General features: G+C 39.3%; 3 protein-coding genes across 3 annotated transcripts; all 3 read right to left on the bottom strand.

The window, feature by feature from the left end:
• Nucleotides 1-7,921: 7,921 nt before the first annotated feature.
• On the bottom strand, nucleotides 7,922-10,024 carry hoxd9a (homeobox D9a). Its single transcript, XM_062431730.1, has 2 exons — nucleotides 9,445-10,024; nucleotides 7,922-8,924 (listed from the first exon to the last, which is right to left on the bottom strand). The coding sequence occupies exons 1-2, from the start codon at nucleotides 10,022-10,024 to the stop codon at nucleotides 8,680-8,682; spliced, it is 825 nt and encodes a 274-aa protein (XP_062287714.1). The 3' UTR covers nucleotides 7,922-8,679.
• Nucleotides 10,025-11,706: 1,682 nt separating this feature from the next.
• hoxd10a (homeobox D10a) lies at nucleotides 11,707-14,107 on the bottom strand. Its single transcript, XM_062431798.1, has 2 exons — nucleotides 13,290-14,107; nucleotides 11,707-12,454 (listed from the first exon to the last, which is right to left on the bottom strand). Exons 1-2 carry the CDS (start codon nucleotides 14,038-14,040, stop codon nucleotides 12,180-12,182), a joined length of 1,026 nt encoding a protein of 341 aa, XP_062287782.1. The 5' UTR covers nucleotides 14,041-14,107; the 3' UTR covers nucleotides 11,707-12,179.
• A 3,890-nt stretch (nucleotides 14,108-17,997) lies between these two features.
• On the bottom strand, nucleotides 17,998-19,640 carry hoxd11a (homeobox D11a). Its single transcript, XM_062431830.1, has 2 exons — nucleotides 18,833-19,640; nucleotides 17,998-18,233 (listed from the first exon to the last, which is right to left on the bottom strand). The coding sequence occupies exons 1-2, from the start codon at nucleotides 19,638-19,640 to the stop codon at nucleotides 17,998-18,000; spliced, it is 1,044 nt and encodes a 347-aa protein (XP_062287814.1).
• Between the last annotated feature and the right edge of the window lie 3,138 nt (nucleotides 19,641-22,778).

The raw sequence follows: 22,778 nt of genomic DNA, 5'->3' as shown, positions 1-22,778 counted from the left end.
TTAAAAAAAAAATTGCAGCTACACCTCTTTTTGTAACTCCAGTTTTCAAGAATCTGTGTGAAAACGTTGCTGCTGTCACTGAAGCAGTTACAGTTTGCGCAACATCTTTAAACTGAAGTGGATGCAAAGTGTCCACTGTGTTGGCTGTACAAGATAAATGAATGAGAACAAACAACCGTTTCTGCTGCTGCTCAGTTATACACTTCATGTGGTTTGTTCGGCACTCAAACACATAAAACATCTGTCAGCAATAAAAAACAAACAAACGAGTGTCTGATCTCATGTGTTGAATCAACTATAGCTATTACAGCTGCAGCAGTCAATAAAAAGGTACATTTTCTGACACACAACTCCCACAAAACCACTTTGAAAAAGGAGCTAGATCACATGACCACGAATCTCAGCCAATCACAGTGCTCAGGAACCTGCTGCTGGATGGGAGCAAAAGGCTGACTGTTGGGCAACAGCGCCTTCTGCTGGCTTTTCACGGTGTCCCCCTTTTTTACACTGCAAAAAGTGTCCATCTATGCAAACAAGTTACTCTAAAGTTATTCAATCCTAAAGCCTGTTTCCACAAACTAGTGATGCAGGAGGCCTGAACAGATCGCACTGGTTTGAAATGCAAATATTTCAATATTTTGTTTAAATAAATGTTTTTTTAAAATGCTACTCCACTAATAAGCCTTGATTCAAGATATTTTCATTTTCCTTAAACAGATTGAATTGTATTAGTCACATTAAGAATCATCACATCTTTTTGCACGTGTCTCCTTTTATTTGTGCAATTAAAGGGGACATGAGGACTGAACATGAAACTGAATGGCAAGCTTCAGTGTAAAGGATAATATTCATATCAACGCACTAGAAGCAAAATAAACTTGTTTTCGATAAACTATAAATGAAAGAATCAGTGTATCCAACTAACGACCAAAATAAAATCATATAAAATAAGTAAATATATATATAAATGCATCATACAAACGCACGTTGTTAGATTTCATACAACTTGTTATTAAGAAACATTTGTTTACTAAGCGTGTGTATTATGTGACTATAGAAGACATTTCTGCGGGAGATTTAAATAAGAGTGAAAAACCACATGCAATCCCTGGAAACTACAATCTGTTCAAATGTGTGAAGGCCTGCGGTCAGGTTGTACTTAATTACAGACAACACACTGTAGAATATGTAAGCTATGTATATGCTGAAATTAACAACACTGTGTGAAGCCTGTGTCTTTTTTCTCAGGCTTCTACTTGTGTCTGTCTTTCAGGGTCCATTTTGCCGCATTGCAGTAAGGTTGTAAATACTTTCGCAGCTGCCTGTCAGGCAACAGTGAAATACTGTCTTTGTTCAGTTGGCCCCATCTCCAGGCAGCTGAAAAACAGCTATGAACACTGAACTTCTCCTGCCAGGCTTGCATATGCGGAATATAGCAAAGCAGATTTGTTATGTGTCGATTATTGTGCAGTATTTAAGCAAGTGCACAGTGTGTGAAACGCAGCAAATTACTGCAGGTTTTATAGCAGCTCAAGGGATGCAGAATTATACAACTTTGGCTTCACCGCCTTTGGTAAACTGATGAATAACAAAAAAAGAAAGAGGTTTTTCGACATGAAATATGCTGCTTCAAACTAAATCGAAATGGGGAATATTCAGTTAAATACAAGAAGTGCTTTTCTGATTGGAGGAGAAATTACTGCATCAAAACAACGTTGCTCAAACCTCTCAGACGCCATCACCACTGACTTCAGACACAAACTATATTTGTGCAAAACCAACTGAAAGGTTTTAGCCACAATGGATACATTTACAAGCCACATTAAATAGTGTTATACCATTTATTTAAACGTTTCTTTATTTCCACCAAGTTATCTTTGATTATGCAGCATGCACATGATCCTTTCTGAGTTAATCAACAACCTTCTCTGCGTCTTAAGTAGGCTATAAAAACGATATTATTTCAGTACATCCAGAAAAATCACCAAAGTATCTAACAGCCATTACCCTGCTGCTAATTTACATGACTATTGAAACAGGAAGCTGTCAGACTTCACATGCAGACACACACAGAATCGTAAATGAACTCCAGTATCACACATAGAAAGCTTACCTAAAGAAAAGAGGTAATCCATGTTTATTCTTGGAGGTTTACCTCTGCTCTGCATTTTTGATAAAGCTGCGAGGAGCCGGTGCTGCTCTGTGTGAAGAGGTCGGATGTGGAGAAAGTTGAAACGATCCCTCTTGTCATCCGGGGAGAATGAGTCGCGCAGTGCCGCAGATATGTGCTGATCGGACGTTTATGAAACGAATGACTGGCAATTTTTTAAGAGAACCGTGGCGTATCGGTTTGGGCGCCATAGACGCAGAATGCAGTGGGAAAAAAAACCGCCAGGGAAATCAGGAAAAGAGCCATGAAGACGTTTGCCTCTCACACATGACCAGTGGCATCCAATGACAGGCGATGGAGGCACATAAAAAGGTCTATTAGGCCTACCAAGCTGTAAATTGTCCTCTCACAAAAAGGAATTTGGACTGCAGCAATTCTTCTCATCTTTGCGCATAATGTCAGGAGCCCCCAGCCATGTCCTCTGGAGAAAAACAAGAGTTTGTTCCTGTTGGCCATCAAATGTTAAATCTAGAAGTGAATAGCTGCAGTTGGATTGCTGCCTTTAAAATGTGTTAGTCTCGTCAAGATGAACATTTTAGAGGATAACAGAGAACATTATAGTGGAAAGAATTTAACCATTTTTTGTTAAATTTATGGCAAAAATGTTGATGATGCGATATTTATTTGCTAATAGAAGCTGGCCGAATAGCAAAATATTACTGTTTACCGGAAAATATATTTGAAATGATGTTTACACCCTTCTCATTTTAGTATTTAGGGTATTTTTGTGTTGAACGGAACGAAATTCAGCCAGTCTCTTTCCTTTTTTTGTGTTTTTCAGTAAGTGGCCTGTACAACAGCTGTTAGCCTAATGCCACACAATAAAACCAGTTAGCTTATTAGGCTTTAAATTATTACTTACACTGAAGTGGAAATAACATTTATCCTCGTTAAATGTATCCTAATACTGTGACATTGGCCTTCTCTGGTTTGATGCTTGGGTTTATTTATTGTGCTAGATGTGTTTTAAACGGATCTGTGTTGCTGCATCATCTCTCTCCACAGATTCTTTACTTGAAAACTATTGCGTTCATCTGCAGAAATAATTGTGGCAGCATTGTAGCATTTTTCACGCCGTTGACCCTCGAGATTTAAAGGCTCGATTTCCCAACTGCATGCAGTCGCGTCCATGTGAAGCATATTTCTGCAGCAAGAAGGAATTTCTTTTATTTCACTCTTGTTCATCTGGTGGCATGCCAGAGTCAGCACTGTGCGATTTATAGTCAGACTATGGCTCAGTCTCTGGTTTCCTGTCTTACAGTGCGTGTGCGTGTGTGTGTGTTTGTGTGTGTGTAATGCAAGAGAGCAGGATTTGTAGCATTATACAACTGTGACATTATTTTGACTCTATAGTCCATTGGGACCTGGTCATTCTTATGGAGGGAGAAATAAATATATGAATTAACATCGTTTTACTCTGGGTGCTAAGATACAAGACTGCCTGTTTATTCTTTTTTTTTTCTTTTTTTTTTTTTTTTACGTGATGTTACTGTCTTTTATTAGAGGTCATCGGTTTAAGAGAGTCGCCACGTTGCACTGGAGGAGAGGGAAAAGTATGTGAATGATGGAGAAAGAAAAAAGCGGATAGAGAAGCTCATCCGGATTATTTTTCACTGCTTGGGGAAAGCAAATGATACTGATAGCAAATTGTTTTTTTATCCTAAAATTTTATCCTGAAATAAATTGTTAATGATAGGAAAAAAGACATTTACCAACATTTACTTTCCATTCCTTTAATCCTACATATTTCCGTGTAGTTTGTAATTGCAGTTTTGTGCAGCACTAGTGCACCAGTGCATTTGCATTGTCTTGTGTTTATGCGTTATTTCGACTCTGTATTGTACTGTCATGTATTGCTTGACTGCAACTCTGTGCAGTTAATCTTATTTTCTATCTGACTGTTATTTAAAAGGAAAGAAAGGGGGGGAAAAATAGCCAGTGGAAACTGTGAAGGGGGGTGGTGTGTTTACAGCTATAGCTGTCTTTTAATTGTATACACTTAAAAGACTAATAAAGACAGCACTACCCCATCTGCATATGAATTCATGCGTGTGGACGGTTTTTCTTTGTGTCCATACTCGCCTCTATTCCAGTTTATTCTGTTCAGCATGAGCCAAAAGCCTATTTTCATACTAGATAAGTCATCAACGCCAAACCAGTAAGGACATCCTCCATTTCAGCAGCTATTGCATGTGTTCTTACATTTTCACATCCTGACTGTTGACTTGTTAAGAAAATATTCCCACTAAAAATATCGTGGTTACTACAGCAAATTTCACTCTATATATAAATATGTCATGTGATGTGTTTGGGAAAGGTGTGGCACCACCAAGTACAGGCTCGGGTAATATGGCTACAATTATTAGTTTATCATCATCATCATCACAAAGATCTATTTGTTCTTCCTGCACTACCTTCTTCTGTAGAGGTTCCCCCCCAATAAGTAAAGGTTAGCCGATGATTTTGATGAGCTGTATCATGCTGGTTAACGATCTAATTAACTAACAGTTCAGGGCTCCATGTTCACTCAGCTCTGCTTTTTGCAATCATAGTAGATTCAGACCCTGTGGGTATCAGTGTGATCCTAAACAAAAGAAAGATAACATGATTATTATCTATCTATGCGCCGATCTAACCTTACTGGAGGAATTTTTTTTACACGCACACCAGCATTTTACACCTATATCATTACTGCCAAGTAAACAATTGCTGTAGAGAGCCGACAGCCTCAGTAAAGGTCTCATTGTAGGCTGTTGTCCCGATGATTCAAGGCATACTGTTGATTTCACCACTAACACGTTTTAGACATCTGTGTTCACCGTCTCTGTTTTTGTCTAGAGGTAAAAACAAAGGACGTCTAGGTATGATGTGATGCGTAAAAATCTACCATAAAATGAAGGATATCTGCCGGCCGAAGTGTGTCATCGTCCACAGTTGTTTTGCATTTATTGCTGCTTTCCTTGTGAGACATTAAACAGTTAATGGTCTTGCACAAAAGTGTTGGACAAGAGACAAAATATCCGATCTATTGGATATAAAGTCGCCTGCAGGCTTGTCAAATTGGACAGCTGAAATCTAGTAAATCGTGTTTGGGAAAAGTGTTAGGAAAACAAGACACTTTATTTATGTACACTCAATAGTGTTCTTCTGAATGAGCTGATATATTGTCCCTTATTTTACTTTGAATGACGTGTACTGTTGGCACTGTTGTGGTAAAGCCCCAACATTTTCCCTAAGTGTGCTTCTCAGCCGTTTGGCTAATTTTCACAGGTCTGATCTGAACCTACATGCAGCCTCGACAGAAATAACCCCGGATAAAGAGTGTGGATTTGGAGCAGCAGTGCATGTATGGGCGTAACATGACTGCATCTAATGACAAGAGTGAAGCTAACCCCTCTTATGGCCTGTAAAGAAAAGTGGAACATGACTGTCTATAACGGTACAGTGAGGATGACTGCATGAAAAAGGACATAATGAGAGGAATTCCCCTCTCTGTGCATGCCGAAATGTTAAAGATATATTTCTTTTATCAAAGAAGAGGTCAAATACACTTATTGTGCGCGTGTAAACAGTGTGTAATCATGTATTTTCAAATAAAGAAGCTGAACATTATCATTCTGAGTTCAGAGGTCACCTCAGTCACCAGACATTGGATAACAGGCCACTGTACTCATCATCTCTTGAGCCCAATGCATCAAGACGCAGATAATCACTTCAACATTTTCTCTGCTGCTACAATATTTTGTATTCATCTTGTGCTTTCAGCATTTGGACACTTTTAACAACTGGGAACCTCAAAACAATCATCACATTTAATGGCGATGACTAAACTAATGCTGGCTTTGACTCCTGAGGACACAGAGCAGTATACACTCAGGGAGGCGCCTCTTATTCTTCCTCTGTAGACTGGATCAAAACACGCCAGAGAGAAAGAAAAGTAGGCTGCGGCGTTTTCATCAAATATGTCAGCGGCGTTTAAAGCTCATATAATCTGTTTTCAACTGCGAGTAAGACACAATAAATTAATAGTGAAGCTTGATCAGTGGGATTTGTATATAATGGATATCAGAGGACTTTAAAAGTGTGTCTGTGTTACTCAATTTTTGGATCATAAAAGTGGTAGCCCATTTAATCCCTCTAATATGCTGTTAATCTATGGCAATTGTACGGATTTATTTTGTAAAATGCAGTGGACTGCACCATGTAGCAAAGACTACTACTACTAAAATTATAATAATAATAACAATAGGATAACAACAATAATAACATGTTTTATTTAATTAATTTGGAGAAAAACAAATCCACATAAATATAAAATAAAATATATCAGCACTATTTGCACCATACAAGGATACAAAAAAAAGTACCTGACTGAAAATTACTAAATAAAATGGATGGAGTTCGGAGGCCTTTGCCGGAGAAAATTTAAAGAAATTAATTTCTGAAAGCTGATTATTACAGCTGCCGTAGACGGACTGAGACTATAAAAAGCCTTCCTGCCTTTTTAAAAATGTTTTATTTTAAATCAACCCTTGCCCATAACCTAGATGAAAAATAACCTTCTTTTTTTGTTTGAATGTGTAACTTACTGCTGAAAGGTGAGGTATGAAAGTTTCCACGAGATTAAACAATCAGCACAACAATTGCAAGAAACTACTCAAAAAATACATGAAATGGGGTTTTACTACTTTCCAGTAATTAAAAAAAGTGTCTTCATTTTTTTCCAGCACGAACAGCTTCCACGCAAGTCGGAATGCTGTTATTATCATTCATTATTATCATAGCTGTTTTAAATGTTTCCTTCTGTGCAGCTTTCAGAAAATCACTATCTAAAAACTAGTTTCACACAAACTATTCAAGGATAGTTTTTCAAATGTTTTTTCCCCCTCTCCCTTCATATAAATGAATGAATCCATGAACACAATGATTATGATCTGGCTCATGCATGTGTGGCTATAATTGAGACTAAAAGAACAATATCGCCCTCTAGCGCTCTTATTACTGTTCCGATAAAGCTCACTGCTCCACTAAAGCTAAACAGATTGCATTTAGTTCAGCATATTTCAGGATTTTTTCCATTTGATTTGGCTGGAGCTGAAATAAAAACATCCTAATTAATATATGTGCACACATTTAAGAAGAATGACAGCAACAAATAAATAATCATTTAGAAGAATTTAACTGAAAGAGTGATTTGTTTCTTCAGAGTTTTATAAAAACAGAATTAGGACACAAAGCTGTTTATATTTCAGCATCAATGAAAGTAAGGCTGCTCTGGACACCAGTCAAAGTGAAGGTTTTTTTTTTCCCATCGGTGGGAAGTGCAGTTGATGAATAAACGTGACCATTAAGGTGGGGGTGATTTCCTCTGAAACAATTCATCGACCAGACACCCTGTGGAAAAGTGTCTACATGCTGTTTGTCAGCAACAGACGCAAACGCCCAAGAAAAAGAAGTTTCAAAGGAGAGTGTAATTACTGGCCGGGCCCATAAACTAATTTAGGCCAGACGTCTAGCCATTTCTAAAGCTTTATTGGACCGCGTTTCTTCCTGCTTTAAAGTCATTATTCGTACAAGTTGGACAATAAATTGGAAATCCGCGCAACACCTCTCCTAATCGTAAACACTTTATTACTCGTTCTTCTGTGTTTCAAATGAAATCCACTCCTTAAAAAGAAAAGTGAAATTTTACATCACAGTATGTAACCTCATTTAGGATTCAAGGACGATTTAAATCCTTTTAATCTCAGTACTTGCGTTTGTTATATGCAAAACCTATTTAATCCTGAACTCAGCTGGGCGACATTTTACTTTGTATTTCTCTTTTCTGTGCCTTCAAGACAATGCTCAGGAGTTAAATTACTCTTATAATTAAAAATGGGATTATTTAAATAAACCAACCAACCAACAAGCCACTAACATGCATACAAAGCTATTCAATGTGTTACTTAGAGGAAAATGTGCGTGTATTTATTGACTTTTAGGATTAGATGGATAATTTGATTCTTTCCCAAACACAACAGCGTTGGTCTGTGACAAAGCTAAACACAGGCTTTTTTTTTTCAAGACTCCACACACTCTGCTGATGCATTATCTCCATATGCGACACAGACAGCAGTCAAAGTGGATTAGCTGTGAAAAGAATTTATATACAACTCCAAATTCTTAACAAAAGAAACACACATTTTCTAAAATGGGGATGCACAACATCTCTATGAAACTGCTTGAACATCCCAGTTTGTGGCTGTCTTTGTGTGTGTGAGAGAGAGTGTGTGTGTGTGTGTGTGTGTACAATTGTAAAAGAGAAAAATACAGATTGCCAAAATGTGTGCGCACCAATCTGTCCAAGACAAATTGTTGCGCATATGGCCATTGACACTGACACTCAGCATTTATGCTATACAGAACGTCTTGAAAAATAAAACGGCTACCGAAGCTCCTACCAAAAATAAAATATATTTTTTTCAGATCCTTGGTATAAACATCAAGTGCTCCTCATAGATCACAGCTCATAGCAGATCCTTGCCGTTCCTCTCTCTGTTCATCTTCTTCATTTTCATCCTCCTGTTCTGGAACCAGATCTTCACTTGTCTCTCGGTTAAACTGAGTATGCGGGCCACCTCGTAGCGTCGGTCTCTGGTCAGATACATGTTGAAGAGGAACTCCTTTTCCAGCTCTAAAGTCTGATATTTCGTGTACGGGCATCGCTTCTTTCTCGTGGATCGTGCGTGGATCCAGTTTGCTGCAGGGTTGTCTGAAAAGACATCAGGGATGGTGGGAAGGAATGGGGGGGTTACATGTGAGGTAAAGATATGATTTTGATATTCTGTGACTTTGAGTGCAGTAAATGGTTGCCAAAGTGGGGTTAGGGGACGTCAAAAGGGCACTGGTGTGGCCTTAAGGGATCAAAAGCAAAACAAGGGATCGTTTTTGGTTCTACAGGCAACGAAAATAAAAAAAGGCACAGGGATGATTATTTTCACTCACACAAGAGCAGAAAATAAATTATCTTTACATCTGTCCATAAAGTCTCCAGGTAAAACTGATCGAAATGGGGCAACGTGTATCTATTTTGGGTGTCCCGTGACATGAAAAACTTTAGGGTCCCCTGTAATAACCCGTGTAGGGCGGGTTCTTTTCTCCTTCCCGAGCCGCAGTATAGTAGGCTAGGCTACGAGACACTTTTATAGGTTAGTAAAACCTCCAGTTTTACACACCCAGCTCATACAGTGCTTCGGGTTGTAAATCAGCAACTGGCTATTTCGTTTACTTACTTGGGTCAAGTTGTTGTTGTTTCTCCTCTTTGGGCTCGCTGTGGCTCGAAAGCTCACTTCCACTGTGCTCTTTGCTCGTCTTTTCTGGACACTCCGAAGCTCCACACGCGTACTGACCGGCGAGCGGTCGAGCCTCTACCTCCGACGTGTCGCAATCTGTCGCTTTCGGTGGTAAGACGTCTGGCTTTGTCCCGTACGGCCGATTGCCGGGGTGAAATCCGGCAAACGAAACGTGGTTGGAGATGGGGTCCATCCAGGAGCGGACGCCGACATATCTACCGTCTGAGGCGGGGAGGTGGGACTGGTGGTGGTGGTGATGGTGGTGGTGCACATACGGATGATAAATCCCCTGCGGGTGAACCGGGGACCAAGACGACGAGAAAACAGCCGACTTCGGTGCAAAATTGCAAGAGGAGAAGTCTGCGTTGTCCCCAGCACCTGGCGGCCTCGGGGTCACCGAGTGTGGAGCCTGAATAAAGCGAGCACCGTACACATCCTCCGGCTCCTGCCCCATTATAGCGTCCACATAGCAGTTACTGAGAGTGCCACTGGAAGACATTTTTGATCTCTTCCTACTCATATAATAAGGGTTGCACTGTTACGGGAAGCTTCCCTCTATGAACAATCATAGTATTTTTGCTGGCCTGCATCTACAGGGATTGGTTACATGGATCACGTGGTCATATTTACCAATACTGCGAGTAAATCAATCCTGCCCTTGCTCTCTTTCTTTCTTTTTCTTCTCGTCAGGTTTAATTTAGCTTTTCATCTCACAAATAATAAAAACAGTCCAATCAGATGTGACTGGAGGGAGATAACACTCGCTAAAATGAATGCAAATGTTAATTTTATTTTTTTTCCTGTTTCACATGTGGCTGCAGGACGTTCCAACAATGCAACCAGTTCAGTATAGAGGAATAAGACACTTTTTCTCCCACACACAGTCCACCAACACGGATTCCTTGCATCTTAATGCTTGAGAAAACTCTTATAATATCGTTCTGATACCCCCAATGCTATAAAATGGTTTATAGACTTAGGGAGTCCTCGTAAAATACATGTAATAACATGTTGTAAAATAACAGACGCCATTTCCGTCCACAATGCGCTGTATCCGTTGTTAATATTCGACGAGGAAACATATTTTCTGGATTGGTTTAATTTTTAAAGTTGAGCCGGAAACAGCAGTTGTGAAATTATTGTATTCATTCAAAGGGAGGCAATAATCTCTTTATGTATCAATAAATGTTTTATGAGGTGCGAGTGATTATAACATGCCGTCAATAAAAAGAAAAAGAAAAAAAGACCTGCAGAAGCAACCTCCATCTGCATATTTCTCTCTGAAATGTGTCATTTTAGAAGAGATGTTGATTTGGCTTTTTAAAGCTGGATTTTATTCTTTTTTGGCGCATTATGAAAGAGAATGTGTTGACCTTCAATCCAGCAAAGCACCTTTATCATTTACAGGCTAAATCAGAACCAAATCTGCAGAATCTGGATCAGACTATATTAGATGTTGACCTCAGATAGCAGATAACAATAATCCATATAACGTGTTATTCTGTACACTTGAAAGAAAAGCAACGTGGCCATTGAGGCCTCCGCCGCCCGAAAAAGGAAGGAAGAGCTGATTCTTGCCTGTGAATTTGTGCTTGAACATAACTTACGTCGTCTAACAGTTCATATAGTGTCAGTTTAGTTGCGAACAGGCCGGAAAATAAAGCAACACCATGTTTATTTGATTCGCATCCATGCTCGTCTTTATACACAAATAGACGGTTGGATGAGGGCGGCAGAAGAGGCTTATTTAGACTCTCTTATATGAGTCTTTATTATGTTTAAATCCACAAATATCAGTCTGCAATCTTCACTTGGCAGTAAAAGGGGTGGAACATCTTTAAACGCGGTTAATGATAGTGTGATCATTTAATCAGGACAATTATAATCCAAACTTTTTAAAGCGTTTAAACCCAAAGGCTCATCGTTACATGAAGCTGGAACATAATTTCAAACAATTAGTGAAATAAGAACATTTCTTAAACATCAACGTTTCCTTTGTTGCGTTGAAGAGCAATTGTCTATTTTAGAAAATGTCCTTTCTTGCCCTTTCCTTCCCCCCATAAATGCCTTCAAGCTAAATAACACCTGTATCAGTGCAATTGAATAGTATGAATAGTATGTTATGTAAAACTGATTTCTAAGAACTAGATAATTATAGATCAGAGGGTTTGACAGCATAAACAAGTACAAACAAGATTATTTGACCATCTATTTATTGCAAGATACATGCCACAAACATGCAATAAATTCACAGATTAACCTTGTTTTCAGTCACTTTTAGAGGCTCATAGAAACATTTAGCAAATGGCTCGCACCCACTGTAAAACCAAATCTGCGCTACACAACAATCAGTGTGCTTTCATGACTGAAACAGAGTAACTCCTTCCGAACAGCTCGCCGTTGCGACATCTTTCTTCTTCAGTTTGAATTAAATGTCTCCTGGCAAAGGGAAGAAATCTACTGCACCAATAATTTAAGACCAAGAAGTGTTACCCTGTGATAAAACAAAGACAAATACACGACGCCACACAAAGTACTAAAATTGGCACATACAGTCACAGTTTCGTTGAAATTGAAGATAAACGTCCAATGCCACTGAAGCATCAAACTGAATATGAGAGGAACATTTAAAAAATAATAACACAGCTAACCACTGGTCACTGGTACATGCAAGCTCACGAAAAGGTGAGATTTGAGGTGAGTTCACGGATGCGGTTTTCCCTGTTAATCTTCTTCAGTTTCATCCTGCGGTTCTGAAACCAGATCTTGACCTGTCTGTCGGTCAGGTTGACGCTCCTGCTGATCTCTAGGCGGCGCTCTCGGGTCAGATACATATTGAACAGAAACTCCTTCTCCAACTCCAAGGTTTGGTGCTTTGTGTAGGGACATCTTTTCTTTCTCCCACTTTTTGCAGTTAACCAGTTGCTTGTTGGTGCGTTAGTCTTGCAGTCTGTGAGGAGGCACATAAAAAGACATGATCATTTATTGGTATTTTTTTAGTATTTTTTTCCCCAATGCAGATTGAACAACATCTCACCTGCTGCTTTGGATTTCACCTTTGGGAAATAACACACAATATAAATACTTTCCCAGGATAAACCATATGCATGGGGTGTTATTAGTCGAGCACATGCCACCAAAAATAAAACGGAAATTAAATGAAACCCCAGCTGATCAAACCGCACACCAGGACCAACATTTAAACATGATTTAAAATCTATATTAATCTATGTATTAATATCAATGGAGCTTGACTGCATTAACATGTAGCCTAACCTTTAGCCTATATAAAATGGTGCAGTTGCCAATATTTAATTGGATTTCAAATACAGATATATTTGTCATATTATCACATTCTGGTTAAAGATACACAACAAACTATCCTGCTGTACACTGTGACAATGAGCTGCAAATTAACCCAAATTTGAGGATCGTTTTGTAATTAATTCAGCAATTTGTTAAGCAAACACCTGGTAGAAAAATCATAGCTGCTTACTTTCATTTTTGGTTTCTGAAAACTGTGTAATATGTCTAAATGTAAGGGAACTTATTGTTCAAATATATTTCTAAAATGCATATTATTTGAATTTCAGGGGAACATACAGGCTACTCTGCATGCTGCATGCATAAAACCATTCTCTCCTGCCTATTACTGCAACCTGAGAAAGACTCTCATTAAACATTACGACTTTAGGGTTGTTTGTGTTTTATACTTGGTTTTATGATGCTGGAGCCTTCTCAGCACAGCGCCACGAGATAAAAAGCTTTCATTGAAGCCAACCCACCTTTCCCTTCCTTGTGGTGTAGCTCAGGACTGGACACAGGGGCTTCCATGGAGCACTTTTTCTCCTCCGAGCTGGACTTGGGATCCGGGCTTTCTACGGGTACGGGTGTCCGTGAGGTATCAGGGATTTTCGGGCAGTCCTCACTTTCCTTTTCCACCTCTGCGAAATTAGACGACGAGGAGGAGGAAGACTGCGGTTTCGGGGTGACCCGGCTGAGCTGCATCAGTGTTGGGTTTGGACTCGGTGGATCATGACAGTAGTTTTCCTGATGCTTCCCGTTTGCATAAGTTTGGCTCAGTCTGAAATAGCCCGGAACCGGGATCTCGGGACCATCGACTGGACACGACTCAGGAATAACATTAGGATATGCGGGGACGTCTGACGAGCTGACTTTTTGCACTCTCTTATCGGAGTACATGCAGCAGTTGCTTTCTTCCTTAATGCTCTGTGAAAATGTACAGTTTGACATCTGACTGGGCGGCTCTATTCTGCAGGGTCTATTCGGATCAGTCCAGTTATCTATTTGAGGTATGTACGAGGGGACATTCATGCCCATATTTTGGTGGTTGACCTCCCCTCTTTTGCCGAAAGACGGCAGGAGTCCACAGGTTTGCATTCCGTAAGTTCCCATGTCTGAGCCAGACGGCATGTACATGTTGCTGTTGGCGTAAAAGCTGTCCGTCCTGCAAGCACCAATTAAAGAGTCCACTAAATATGTGTTTGCCGCAGGTGAGCTACTGGGAAAGGACATTTTTGGGGGTTAAGTTCTTTGGAGGAGAGAGATGTCCTTTGTAAACTGACATATCTAGGAAAAACAATCTCCGCGTAAGTCAGGATGCCTCCCGACCACATGACAAGCCCACCAATGAGATTTGAAAATGGCCTTGAGACGCAGCCTCCTCTCCCCCTGCACGCGCTCGTACTGCGGGTGCAGACGTGGTCAACAGCGACACCTACAACACGGACTTGAAATTGGTTTACAGATTATCGCGGGACTACAGAGACTGTTCAACAAGAAGAAGAAAAAACTGCAACAATCAGGGTTTTTTTTAAAGACACTTTGAATGTCACCAGAAAAAAACCCAGTTCACTTGCATTTAGATTTCATTTATTAGAGAAGTGATGCTCTGTGAGAGGTGTTCCATGTGGGAAATGCTTCAAAGGCGTTTGTGTCTTTGTGTGAGAGACAACAGAGGGAGTGTGTGTAATGTGTAGGCCTACGTGTGTGTGCGTAAAAATGCTGCCTACATGGCGCAAAGGCGACAACGGCATGAACAAATGTAACCAGCTTTACTGAATTTTTTTTTTCATAAACCTTTCACATGACCCCACGCCCACCACAGAGTCTTCTCCAACTGCATTTGCATATAGTCTACTCTCATCACAATTAAAATGGGAAACACTAAATAAATGAAAATACCAAATACAACTGCACTGTTTCTTCTGCTTTTTTCAATGAATTCAATAATTGTTTTTTACACTTTGCATATGTATTTTTGTTGTTAAATTAAGATGCATTATTCTAATTTTTTTTAAACAAAAACAAAAAAAACCCACACATTCAATACTATAAGGACAATATTTAAATATCCCGATAGACAAAAAAGAAAATCTAGTCCTAATGAGGCTAAGGCCACCATTCACACATTTAAACAAAAAGCAGCTCTGTGTACGTGAAGGTCGATATAGTTCTGCATCAAATCATCTACAGATAGAAATAGATAGGCAATTGTACTTCATTAGCTGCGCATATCATTAAGCAAAATATCTTTATTTGCATTTGTCACGTGTATTTTTGGCTTTCAGCTGTAAAAAGTTTAATAGTAATAACATGTTGCACGTGCATGGGTACACGGTGTGGGAATTATTCTACTCGTGCATGGAGCCATTGTTTTTGTCTGCTAAGAAGCCAAATGTGTTCAGGAGGGGGGAAAAGTAACAGCAGTTTGGAAGCACTCCTGGAAATATTCATCACCAAATATCAGAAGCCAGGTTAAAATAATCGCCAAACTGCTAGAAATGATTTACAAATGATCAAAACGCAGCTTGAAATAATTACATCTTTAGTGTTTATCAAGCTTAATCAGATCTTGTTTGAGAAGATGAGGTTTTTTGGTTGCATTTCCAGCATGCAAAACATTGGCCTATTAACAAGCCAGATTTTGGTTATGGAACAGCTTTGGAAAATATTCCCCCGTTTTACCACATTCGGTTATTTTTAAAGGCAGAAAAGACTGCATTTGACCCACACGAGTGCCCACACGGATCATTTTTATTTGAATTATCACGTTGACTAATTATGCCATTAATCGCTCAGAGGTATCATAGGGGTATTTCGCATATCACGTGATGAACTGCAAACAAAATCTTTAATACACGTTTCTCTTTATGTGCAACAACAATTCAGACACGCAAAATATGTACACAAGTCTTGGTGATATTTCGGCCAATTAAACCATTTAAAACATTTTTTTAAAGGAAAACATTTATCCTGGACCGCAGTTTACGAATAACAATAATAATAACAATAATAATAATAATAACAATAATAATGATGATAATAATAATAATAATAAACCAGGATGTGAGGGTTAACTTACTCCAGCTCTTAACATAATACATAAAATAACACAACTCGTATCTTTGAAGCAAATAGTCCACTGAAATACAGCCGCAGATAAAATATAACCTAATAACAGTTACAAAGCTGCAAAATGAAATGAAAGGAAATATGAAGCACTTTTATGTTAATAATCCCCAACAGCAGCAGCAATGATATTTGAGCATGTAGAGACAGATTCCAGTTCAGTATAAAACTGAGCGGCCTTCAGGTAAGGATCTAAGTGTGTGTGCATGAGAAAGCCCAGAGGTTTTACGTACACACAGCAGAGTTATATTTCTTCCGCCCTGTCATCTAAAAACACTTGAACATGACTTGAAAATCAAATTGCTGCTAGGGAGATACCACACAGGAATAGCATCATTTCAGGTGGGTGTGAGTGAAAATAATGACGTATATTCATGTTATCTGTTCATTTCTCAGATATCCTGACAAACTGTAAACCACTGTTGACTGGTTTGATTTAAACTACATTTACGATACAGAAATTCTGCTGAAAACAACTAAGTTGTGGCTGATTCACGGAGTCAGAACAAAAACAAAAATCAAATGTGTTAAACGGATTATTCCACCACTGAAACGATTTCCATGTCAAAATTGGCTGAACACTGCATTCCCAACTGGCAGCCAAGCTGCAAGTGTGCCCTCATGTGGATAGATTGAGAATCAAAGTGAAACGCAGTTGGTAATGTCATTTCACTGTAGGACATGATGACAACCCAATTAAACGCTTAATGAAACCTCAATTTTGTAATAGCCTTTCTGGGAAATAGATGTGATAGATCGCAAATGAAATAAACATGAATCCCCCTCCCAAGTTGTTTTTTTCTCCATAAAAGACGCTGAAACAAGTGTCATTCCTGTGATGCGATGACCCAATATCACCACATGAATTATCAATAAAGCGACTGTTTCTGTGGCATCAAGGTATTTATTTAGTGGTTACAAAAATAACAGAGTGGTAAACACTACTGAGGTAAAGCATGGCACTCAGATATATCCACTTCATGTAGAAATAGCATGGATAATGGCGCTGCGTAAAGATGGGAACGCTTCACCTGCATTCATTAACGAGAGAAAAGCGCTTTTACGCAAGCAAATTGTGCGTCAAACCCACACATCGAGCATTGAGATACTATAAAATTAAATAAACTTGAAAAAATGTACTTATCCACATATATGGGGTTCCTTGTTAGAATATCTTCCAGCTTTCCCAAACTGACAATGGCAGCATTACAAGTGTCTCAAAATGTCAAAAGGAGCTAAATATGGACGGGATGCGCAGAAATCCCTTGAATTTTCCAAACATTTGTAGCCTGGAGTTAAATTAAAAGAATCAGTCCTCTTGTGGTTTGGGGGTTGGGACAACAAAGTCCAATAGCCCCCTATTTAGACGTTTACAGCTACTTTTATTGTACTGTCTAGACGGTTCAAGGTTTAGTAAACAACCCAGTGTTTGAAAGCAGAGGAAATAATGGCACCATACAGGCCTGCAAGCGCCACATTTCTCCACTAATGAATCTTTAGAAAATGTCTCAATTCTTGAATTTTCTTATGTGTTTTAAGGACGACTTTGTTGAGTTCATTTGACAGATTTCCTGACTATGATACAATATTTGTTGACTTTATTTCACACCACAACGTTCATTACATGCGTCGTATAAATGCACATACACAAGGAAGCCTACATATATTTTTATAAATAATTTCAAAGCACACCTCACACTTTGCCAAAATAAAAAAAATAAAAAATAAAAAAAAGGAAATATTTGCTGCCAATAGCGCGAAAATATATGAACACAAATAAATAAATGCAGGAATTGTTTGCAAAAATTCTGGCAGCTTGGGTTTTCCAAATACCAGATTTTTGTAAACAAAATTATTTCAACAGGATGATAAAGGTTTAAATAGCAGAGGGGACCAGTCTTTGAAATATGTGTGTATAGCTCCTATTTTACTCTGCTCTCTCTCTCTCTCTCTGTGTGTGTGTGTGTGTGTGTGTGTGTGTGTGTGTGTGTGTGTGTGTGTGTGTGTGTGTGTGTGTGTGTGTGTGTGTGTGTGTGTGTGTGTGTGTGTGTGTGTCAGGTATCAGAATAAAGGATTCCCAGTGAAATACTGTAGGCGGTCGCGGTTCAGCTTTTTCTCTTTCATTCTTCTGTTCTGAAACCAAATCTTCACCTGCCGATCTGACAGGTTTAACATCTTGGACAGCTGAAGCCGCTTCTCTTTGTTAATGTACACGTTGAAGAAAAACTCTCGTTCAAGTTCTCGGATCTGGTATTTGGAGTAAGGACACCTCTTCTTCCTGGACTTGGTTGATGAACCTGCACAAAAAGGAGAAGGGGGAAAAAAACGTTAATTTTTTTTTTTGTAAATTTAACATCAGTTCATAAACTCTTTTAAAATAGTACAGTTAACAGCTTGACAGATAACATTTATTTATTTCAGCACAAAGGCCCTCTCTCGGACACACACACACACAAAACACACCCACCCACCCGCCCGCCCCCCACACACACAGATACAGAGGAATTTGCTTTAAAATGAATTCATATTGCACTGATAGACGCATGGCTGTCTGCATTTTCTAAGTGCTGTTTCACCTGCACAACACTGATGACATATATTTAAAGCGATTTTTATCTCTCATTTATTCCCTATTAATACCTATATATAAATTCTAGCCACAGTGTATTGTCACTGCACACAAGGCAACCGTCAGAGTGGGGTGACTTTACTGTTTCCCATTGTAAATACCTTTACAACCGTAAAGTAAATCTTATTGGGATATAAAAGCTTTTGCATGCTTATAAAGCGGCACATAACCCTGGACGGCCGCGGTGGTGGACACAGCGCAGTTCACTTTGTTGTATCAAGTATAAACACTTCATACACTGGAAAAATGAGGAAAAATAAAACTTACTCTGTTGGTTGTTCTTGTCCCCGCAGTTGGAGGATGAATCCTCGTCGGCGCTCCCGCTCGCTTCAGCTTTGTGCTGTTCCAGTTTGGTTAAAGCCTGATTGTTATTCGCAGCATCTCCGGGAACGGCAGAGTCTGTCTTTTGTTTGGGGGGCTCCGCGCCGGGCTTCTCCTGGTTAGAACCATCAAGAAACTGGTCGAAGCCCTGGGGAAGAACCCCATTTCGGCCAACACCGTTGAAGAAATTGCACGGCGAGCTTGTCCCTCCATGGTGACCGTACAGGGACTCGTTTTTGAATATCACATCCGCCCTGCTGTTGGAGGACTGGATCAAGTCCCGATGCATTATCTCGTCCGTTGAATAGTAGGACGCGTAATTGCCCCTGTAGTGCCATTTGCTGGGACGGTCCAGTCCATAATCCCTGAAAGCGACCTCTCGAACAGGTTGCACTTGGGCTATATTGGAAGAATAGGGGAAATTAATCTGACACGAAGTAGTCTGCGGTAAAAAGGAGGAGACTGATGTAAAATCAGGCGTCGAAACGTAATAAGTGCAGCTCGGTAAATACATATTTGACGCACAGCTGCGATCATCGTATTCCGTCATATCTCTTCCTCTTTTCCCCTTTGCAACAGAGGAAAGGAATTGGCAGCTTGACTGTGTTAAACTTTGTCCATCTATAGTACCACAGGCGCGTGGAAAGACCCCGCCAGGGAGAAAAAATCGGAAACGTAGGCAGACCTGCAATACATCTTGATCGATTCTTGAGGTAATTGTGTCATGTGATCCAGCTAAGAAATTACCATACATCAATATCAGTCATTAAAAACTGTCCCGAGAAACTCATGTGAACGCATGCAAGAGACTCCATTGGCTCCCTGGCTGCAGAGGAAACTCCTCTCCAGCCTTCTTGCCCTATAGCTCACGGAAAAAGAAAAAAAATAGTGAACCACCGCTGGAATATTTAATTGAAAGCTTTACAGCAACACCGTCTACATCGTGTAATGACACGTAATGACAGCCCTGCACGCTCATTTGTCTATAAATGTGCGCAGTTTGTAGGAGTGGGTTTGTAGCAACAGTTAGGTTGGAAACATTGAAGTTGACCTCCGCATTTTACGCAGAGCATGAAGAGAAGGCCTACGTACCTGCAATGTGTCTGCAAGGTTAAAAAAAACATTAATAAGCATATTATTAATATCATAAGAAAGTTTTGATGGAAATAAATTTAAAGGTTCATTGCATATAATAACAATGCACTATGCTGGTTGGGGACAGTTAAACACGCACAAATAAACGCCAGCGGGAAAGTATTTGAATTACTAGTCAGCCTCTTGGCCTGCAGCAATGCAAAAGACTCATGAGGTATGACAAAAAAGTATAAGACTGTTATAGGAATTATAAGAAAGAATTCTTATCTAGATTTTATTGCAAAGTATGCAAGCTGGCTCATGTTCGTCTTAACTTAAAATCGGAATATCTACACTTTACTGCTGCTTGTTTTTCAATTTGTTATACCTTAATATTTAATGCAGATGAACGCGTGTGAAAACAGCCAAACACAACAGCCTTCGATAGCCTGCTGCAATTACAGGAAAGTTGATTTTGGATCCCATAAAACAGAAAAAGAAAACATACGGTAAGTCCATTGCAAGCATGAATCACAAAGTACATTCAGCATGGCCAAGTCCAAAACAACTGACGTTGACCGTCTGTGGTCAGGGTGATGTCCACCAAGCATTCACCAACAAGCCTCTGCACCCAAATCCTTGTATTGCACGAAAGCAGCCATGCCTGCAGTGTCTCGGTGGGGAAAACGAAGTAAATCATTGGTGAACGGATTTTTTTTATGTCTTCAGGCCTCTGCTATTATTTTGTGTTTGCTCTGTGAGTATATGTTTGTTATTCACAACCAAATAGAAAGGAAGAAAATACATTTAAAGCAGCACTCGGTATTTTTTGCAGGCCTTCTGCTGGAATGCACATGGAACACAAAAAAGGCATCAGTGCAAATTGTGCCCATCGAGAATAAACGATGCTCTGATTTGAAGGCCAGTCTATTGTGGTCAAAGGACCAAAAGATTCTTCAGTGCTCTAAGATTAGAGGTCGCACGCAATGTGGAAGTGGCTTAAAAGCGACTGGGTTTATTGTTATTGGGGGGTAAAATCAGCTCTGTGGTCGGGGTGTCTGTGTTCAACATTTACCACGTTGATACGCTTCAGGCAGTTAACAAATATACACACACGGTGTTCTTTTGATTTAGGCTAAAAAACTGAGAATTTTTCTTATTAAAACATAAAAAATAACAAACACAAATACAAACTAATCCTCCACACGCATGTGTCCACCTACAGATTGGACAAATCTATCTTAATCCATCACTAACTCTCATCAGCTTGAAATGTTAAAGTAAGTGATGATTTTATAGGACTGAATTACTTTGTTAACCTCTCAGATGGACGACGTGAAGTGAAGGCGACCTGTTGATCGCATTGCTGTGACGCATTGTTTTATTGTATCGTGTTGTCAAGCGTGGAAACGTGGTAGGCTATATTTATCATTATTATTATTGCTTTTATTGTGATTGTTATTATTTTTATTCTTATTATTGTCACAATTATCATCCCTTTATCCGTTGCACTTTGCCACAACAGTATTGCGTTTATTCAGTGCTTTAAGCGTGTAATAACCTGTGTAATTAATTTGCGCACAACAGAGGATGAGTTGATATGAGTCTAAAATAAATTCAGCATTTCAAATTCTACTTCAAAGTGAGAAGTTTTGGATGACCACATTAACAAAAGCTAAAATATTTCTGTTACTGAGCTTGTTTTGCTGTGCGTAAAGTTAACTTTGATACTATAATTTTTACCCAAACCACACGAGGACCTATTTTAAAATGTTCACACTGGTAACTATTTTAATTGCTATATCATTACAAACTAGTAACTTTGTGCTAATATTGTGCGAAGTAGCAATGACTACTAACTTGACCTTAACTTTGTTTTGGCGCCCCCACTATCTTAAGGAGCCTGAGCTATATGCCGCTGTCTAGCAGCGTTTGGCAGTAAAGCAATAAAAAAGCAACAAATACTGAGAGAAAACGTTGCGTACGGAACACAGACTATTTTGTATGGCGACACTGAGTTTTCTGAGCAATAATAAGTCATAGTAGGTGAAGCGTGGTGTGTGTGGGAGGGATTTTGTACTGAGAAATACCAGACAAAACTCGAGGTGGAACAGGAGTTCTCCCGCAGGAGAGAAGATATACTTTCTATAAAATAATGTCATGAAAATATAACGGGACTGCTTCCATCTAAAGACACAGATCTTCAACAAGTCTACAAAAGAAAGGAGCAGACTTCTATGACATTAACTAATGGAAGAACGGTCTCTTCACGTTTCATTACAAATTACTAGCTTTAAAATGTTAATATGACTTTCATGAACCAATAATATGAACACTGTGGTATTAAATAATGGTTGCACTGATGACGTGATGATGATGTAATGAGAGTGACCATTAATAAAGACAATCTATTGTAATGTTTAATGAGTATTAGCCTGTTGGTGGTGGTATTCAATAGAAATACAAAGAACCTCTCTGGCCTCAGAACCAGGATGGCTACTTGTGACCTGCAAGTTCCAACTTCATCAATTCTCCATTAAAAATGTGGAAACAAACCTGTTTTGGTTAAAAAATAAACAAATAAAATAAACACTGACCTATGGATGTGCTCGTGGCACCAACAAAATCTCTTCTCATACGCACGGAGAAATCTGTTTTTGCGCATGAACTATGCATGTGATGTAACAGTGAAATTAAAAGCTTGCATATATGACTACTAAATTACGACAAATCCATTTGGTTACAAAGCCACATTAACCTCCAACTGACATTGGAGGTAATGGTTGCGGGTGTGAGCTGCCGCTGTGTTATGTATTTT

Source organism: Scomber scombrus, chromosome 13 (genome assembly GCF_963691925.1).
Source record: "Scomber scombrus chromosome 13, fScoSco1.1, whole genome shotgun sequence".
NCBI lineage: Eukaryota > Metazoa > Chordata > Actinopteri > Scombriformes > Scombridae > Scomber > Scomber scombrus.
Note: the sequence above shows the minus strand (reverse complement) of the source record. Positions and strands in the feature narration are given on the sequence as shown.